Source organism: Rattus rattus, chromosome 2 (assembly GCF_011064425.1).
Source record: "Rattus rattus isolate New Zealand chromosome 2, Rrattus_CSIRO_v1, whole genome shotgun sequence".
NCBI classification, from domain to species: domain Eukaryota; kingdom Metazoa; phylum Chordata; class Mammalia; order Rodentia; family Muridae; genus Rattus; species Rattus rattus.
The window spans coordinates 46,348,555-46,355,120 of record NC_046155.1 but is presented as its reverse complement, the minus strand read 5'-3'; the positions used below and the strand labels follow the sequence as shown (position 1 = coordinate 46,355,120).

General features: G+C 49.5%; 1 protein-coding gene across 2 annotated transcripts in view; it reads right to left on the bottom strand.

Annotated features, from left to right (window-relative positions):
- Nucleotides 1-499: 499 nt before the first annotated feature.
- The window catches only part of Cnnm2 (cyclin and CBS domain divalent metal cation transport mediator 2), a 128,649-nt gene continuing 122,582 nt past the window's right edge, over nt 500-6,566 (bottom strand). For both annotated transcript variants that reach the window (XM_032892139.1, XM_032892140.1), the window contains one exon: nt 500-6,040. In XM_032892139.1, the coding sequence (XP_032748030.1) occupies nt 5,831-6,040 (210 nt within the window). In that variant the 3' untranslated portion in view covers nt 500-5,830. The remainder of the gene's footprint in view (nt 6,041-6,566) is intronic.

Here is a 6,566-nt window from a genome sequence, read left to right as displayed (position 1 = left end):
GTGACAACAGAAGATGAGGGTCATTCTTAGGTATGTGCCTCCCATACCTGTGGCCTTGAGTCACTTCAGGGTGACTCACCCGAGAGCCGATGTTCCTCACTGGTTTGGAGGACTTAAATAGCCATGCTCATCTGCGGGAGCCAACTGAGAAGAAGCCCGTGCAGAGGAGCTCACTGCTGCCAAGGGAAACCTTGTTTCCATCTGCCTCGCTGCTGCGTGCCTGGGCAGGTGCAGTGGCGACTTGTGTTGTTTCCTAGCTGATGAGGGCAAACCTCATTCCTTGGAAGAGCATCCCCAGAACCAGCTGTACCAGGCTGTGACACTCAACTTGCATTTCCATAAACAAGAGACTTTGCCACGTCTGTCCTAAGGAGAGGCCCCGATGCGATTCAGTCCCAAACTTTCCCACCAGTAAAGCCATGTAATTGGGCAGGGGACCAAGTGTGAAGAAAACAAGGTAGGTGGTATTACACAGAGGAAAGAGGGAACACACAGCTGCTAAAAGGGTGAACAGAAAATCATTTATCTAAATAGAATAATAGAAATGAACAAAACCTTTTAAAAACAATCACAAGATTTACAAATAAATTGGTACAAATAAATAGGTATTGTAAATCTACAACATTTGAATTATAAACGCGTCCGTTATGACAGCTTGTGAAGTTTGTGCACGTGACCTGTGTTTAGCTTTCCATTGATGCCACTGCTCAGATGCATGAAATGTACGCTGTGGTACAGTGGGTACAGCTGAGGAGGATGGAAATCAGACAATTACGTTAGGCCCAAGGCAGTGTTGGTAACTGTACCATAACACCGGGAAGGGCCATATTCGGAGCCTCGATGGGCAGCTTCCATTGCAGATAGAGTCTGCAGTAAAAGTTGAGGAGTAGAGGCCATCAGTCTGGGACCAAGAAGGTGATCTGGCTTGTGTGTGGATGAGGAAGGAAGCTCTGGTCTCAGCCATATGCTACCACTGCATAGGAAAGAGACCCAACCACCATAAAACCACTTCTGCGGTAACGCATGGAGACAGAAGCACTGCCTCCATCTACCTCCCAAATACGGGCCATCGGGAAGGAGTGGGTAAGGCAATGAAGGAAGCTGGTGTAAAAGCAGCAATATGGGTGGGTTTTTTCCTTTTAAACAAAAAGATACCACCACCCTCTCACCCGATAAGGAACAGCAGAACACTAGGCTCAATGGATGAGGGGCTTCAAAACAGTGTCGTAGTCACAAATGATATACTAACATAGAGACATATGTACATAATAAATAATATAAAATAAAGCATATACATTTGTGGACTCAAAGGACTGCAGAAATAAGAAAAGTCAGTAGGTTGATGAGACTTCACAGTAGACTTGACATGGGGGGTCGTGAGTCAGAAGCTAGGGGGCTCTCCAGGGAATGAGTCTTCGCTTCCCTTGGGTCTAGAGGTCTGGGACCCCAGCAGTTTCTATGTGAGAAACCCGAGTCTCCAAGAAGAGCAGGCACTCAGGTCTGTCAGGCCCCTTTGATAGTTCTCTTTTGGGCAACTCGAAGAATCCAGCCCCAGAAGTAGATCCGCATGGATCACATGTGAGCAACATCAGAACATACCCTTCTAAGTGAAACTAGACAGAACCCCAAAACATCGTCATCTGAAAATGCTGACCCATATCTCTCCCACCTTCCAGCTGTGTATATAAAACTCTAGAACCTGACTCTTGCCGTTTTTGCTTCAAGTACTGCCTGGCATCCCCTTAAAAAGCATTTCAGACTGCAGCTGAGTGTCTCAGTGGCTCTGGAATAAAAAGGTTGCATGAGCTGTGTCAGCCACAGGGAGCTAAGAAGCAAAGGTCCCCAGATGCTCACTTTAGCTGCAGTGTATGGACTGCTCCCTCTGCCTGACTGAGGTGGCCATGGGGCTGCAGCATGACTGGGGACACTCCAGAAAAAAAACCAGTAAATCATTGATTCCAGGAGGAGACCCAAGATTAGTACCAGCAGCGCAGCCTTGGAGCACTGTTCATCCTTCAACTAGAAGCAAATGAAGCTCAAGTTCATCTTCTCATCAGCCACTCAAGCACGGAAGGAAATGGCCCTGAGGTATACAAGTCCACTGTGTAGGTTCCGCATTTGATAAATTTGTATGGGAAAAACTTCCAAATCCTCCCACTGTCACTTCTATATTCACCTCAAAATTCCTCCAAATTCTGGGCTAGCCTACAACTTACCCAGTTATCCTTGTTGGACAGAAGCACCACAAGCCTATGGCCCAGAAAGGAAGCAAACATAGCCCAGGAAAGAGCCTGGTCCCTCAGAAAAAAGGGGGTGCATACTGGTACCTAAGTAACTAAAGAGCCATCAGTCCTTCAGAAGGAAAGCAGAGGAATCATGCCAAGCCACAGGGGTTTAAGACTACACGGTGTCTGTAGAAGCCACCCTCTCATCTTGCTCTTTAGTCCATGGGACAAGGTGTGTGTACTTTGTGCCAGTCCAGAGAGTTAATCTGCTTGGGTCCATCCCGGGAGACCTCATACCCTGGGTCCAGGCACAGTGACGGTGGCAGATCTCTGATAGCCTTAAGAGAAGGACAGGCTAAGTCACCCAGCACCTCCTTGGTTTTGCTCCTTGACCCAAATAATTTGCGGGCTGAAGTTCATGGTCCCTGTGTAACTCAAAATCCTGTTGCTCCACTTTCTAATGCGTTTGGACCTACCATGTTTTCCTAGACTTGGAAAAACTGGTCCTTTAGCTGCACAGAACTGGGGATGGCAAGGTGACTTTTCACAGTTAGTGTTCCGTATCAGTGTGAAGTTCTGCATTGAACGCCTGCGCACGTTTCTTGGAATAACATGAGAAACTTAGTTGTGGTTCAGCTCCCTTCACGTGAGGTCAACTATGCCCACAGAGAGTATGAAACAGGCGGCACCTTCAAATTAGGATCCAAAGTTCAAGCTAGTTGACTAGCACCCCAATACTCATGTATAAATGTCAGGATTCTGTTTTCCTAAGGCATTATTAGAGGTTGAACTTGTGTGACGGATGGACAAAGGGCAGTAAATGAAGGACCCTCATTAACAGTGACAGTGTCCCAGCAATGTCTGCCCACATGGCATCTAGTTATAGGTGCTGTTCTGTCCTCTGGCTGGCAGCAGAGGAACGGGCAGGCCCACAGCAACCAGAACTAAAAAGGCCTGAGTCTGCTTTGCCTGGACCCTCCCTTCCACATACAGCACACACAGCAGCTCAGGAGGGATTACAGGTAGGGGCTACAAAGGAAGAGCCCTGAACCTGGCCACTCTACTACTTGCCAGTCTCTCTTGGCTGGGAAGTCCATGGGGTGAGGCCAGAGATGGTATGTGCCATTCGTAGCCAAGATCCACTCTGAAGGGCAAAGAGCCAGTGTTTCCTTCCGTTGTCTCAGGAGTTGGCTTGGGAGGGGGAAGACTTGGAAAAATTGTTCACTCAGATGCAAACCCTGTTTGAAGATTGAGGTGTCTCCCCAGCAGCTCACTATGGCCAGGTCACCTTTGTGCACTCGGGGACGAGGGAGGAACTATTCTGAGTCCCTGGTTATAGAAGTAAGTAGTCAATGGTAATTAGTTCATTAATCAGAAATGAACACAGAGCTGGCAGGCCATAGCCTCTATCTTTGAGAACCCCACTCCTCGGCTTTGAAGAGAACTCTACAGTTAGCAGCCACAGCAGGTGGTGACTGATGCTCTCCCAGCTTCCTAGAGTCACCCACCTCTAGGATCCATGAGAGAGGACGACCAAGGTGCTTCTCTCCCCGAGGCTCCTTCCAGCAGCAAGGCTGACAGAGGCAGCTATGCACCACACCTGAGAGGCTGACAGAGTGGGGCCTTGGCTCTCCAGGCCTCAGGGAGGAGGCCAGCCAGACGCTTGGTGGTGGAAAGGCCCTGACCTGGCCACACCAGAGAGCTCACATCACATAGTATGCTCCTTAGAAAACTGATTTTTTTTTTTTTTTTTTTTGGCTTGGAAGTTTGAAAGGGGGGTACTCACAGCGTGGGGTTCCCCATGGTAGTAACTTCATTCCAAGGTGGCAGGCCAGGTGCCAGTAGCAGGTCACTCAGCTCCTTTAAAGGCCCTCCACTAAGTGTGCCTGCCTTTCCCAACCAGAACACTCCAGGACCACCACCCAACACTCAGTGGACATGGCACAGAGGCCCATGCCGAGGTCTGCAGGTGTGGCAGTGACAGAGCACCTGCCAAGTATGCACACGGCCCCATGTGGGTTCCAGTCCTAGTGTGCACACGCACAGAGTTTTCAGTCATCAGCAATTCATCAAAAGATCAACCCACCATGCCGCCCGCCCAGAGTCCACCCTGGGGTTAGCAGACCTCCTACCTGAAGGAGGAGGCTGATGCCAAGCCTGAGGGTTTCCTGTTGCAGGAAGCCCAGGCACACGAAGGCTCTCTTCTTTAGCAGTGACCTGGGTGATGAGAATCCCACTGAACACTATGGCCAGGAGTTCATTTGAGTGTACGAGCACTGCCAGCAAATGCAAGTAAGGGACCACTTAAGCCACTGGAGCAGAGCCTGCTGGCGTGAATTTCACAACACATGGTAAATTTTGTATTAAAGTAAGACGGAGACACACATGAAATGGTCACAGCACACATTTGGTCTCTGAATCCATTCAGGGTTAAACTGGCTCTGGCTGTATGGGCGGCTCTCTGGCACTAGCCACATCTGAAGCAGGAGGCACCTTTGAGCAGGGTCACTGCCACTTCTGAGACCCAGAGGCCAGGGACAACATGCTAGGGGCACTTGGCTCTATGGGAGGAAGGGTATTCCATTAAAAACATGGGATCAGAAATGTCTGGGCGCACCATCAGCCTCCTGCCCCAACCCCACCCACCCCATTCAGATAATACACGAATTCCAGAGGAGAGAGCACTCCTGTCGCCGCCACACCACGTGTTCATTAGGAAGCCCCATGGAAGTTTCCATTTGGCACCTGCAGCAGCTTGGGTTAGCAAGAGTGAGGGGTGAGGAGGTGGGGGTGTGGTTAGCTGATGGCCCAGCCCACCCCAGGTTACAGGAATGGGGGATGAAGCCATTGCCTCCTGCCAATCATAAACCATAGGTTTAAAATTCATTAACATTCATTTTGGTGATAAAAATTCCTTAAGGTGGGAGAAAATCACATTCCCAAGCAAACGTTAACCCTTCCTGAGGGAAAGGGACTTGGTTAGACATATGTTCAAAAGGACGCTACGTGCAGAGAGGGCACCTGCAGCTTCTGCCGACACCCACAGTGACGACAGACTTGGCACGTTCTGCAGTGACAGGATTTTCTTCATTCATCCTTCAAGTTCGACAGCGACACCCACCGGGCACGGAGGAAAGGTGGCCCTCCTAGGGATGGCCAAGGAAGGCCACTAAAGGGACAAGTCCATCCTGTCAGGGTCACATGGTGGGGCTACAGCAGAGTTAGCTCAGAAAGACCAACTTCAAACTCTGCAAAAGACACTTAAAAACAAAAACATGATCTCTTGGAAAAAAAATAAATGCAACGATTTTTAAATTCATGCAAATTGAGGGATGAAAGAAACGATAAAAGGTTCTGAAAAAATAAACATGATTCTATTTGGGCGGAAGAAGTTTGTCTCCGAATTCTTGAAAGCCATGCCCCAGCTGTGGATGTCACGTGTCCGGTTTCCATCCCTCCCCAAGCCGTCCTCCGCAGCTTCCAGGGAAGGGGACAAAGTCTTTGGTCTCAATGCTGTAGGACGCAGCATGGCAGACAAGCTCACACTAGTGGAAGTCACGGTCAGACCGAGTCCAGGAGGGCAGGACAAGGGGGCCCGAGGGGCCCTAGATGGCGCCTTCACTGTGCAGGCTGTGGTTGGCCTTATTGTGTGACACACAGTTCTGTTCATTGAGCAAGTTGGCCGTCTCGTCTGGCAAGCCGTCATGCATCTCCGTAAGAGTCAATTCAATTTTAGTGTTTTCACTGTCTGAAGACTGAGGCGTTTTGTCCATCCGGGACGCCATCAAGGCATTTTGGTATTGCTGTCTGGAGATCTGAGGCCAGAAGAGGACACAGAAAACAAACCGAGAGAACTTACTTTTAGGTTCTCTTGTCTCTTAACACTGCATCACACACCGAATACCCCAAAAGGCTTTTGCTCTAGAAGAAAATCATCCTTGAGTAGAAACCGAGCCACTCTGTGAAGTTCAAGTTGATTCCAGAGATCCCGCCAGCTCGCACCACTGGAACCATTTCTACATCTTGCCTCTTACATTCAGAGACAAGAAAAATGGAGATCAGTTTCCACCAGCTAAAGCCGCTTGGATCTCGGAAAGATGTCTAATTCGGGCTAAGAAAAGACCCTGTGTCCAGGGCAGAGGCAACCTCAGTGCTTTGCAGGGGAAGCAGAGAGTCACCAGCCACAGGCTCCAGAGAACTGGAAATGGCTTTCTCCCATCTGCTCCAGTTCCCTGCCATGGCCACGTTTGCTTTGGCTGCTCATGGGATGGAACCGAGATCAGTGTGTTCCTCAACCTGTGCTGGGCCCAGAAGAGGAAGGCGGGTGTTTTGAGAGCAAAG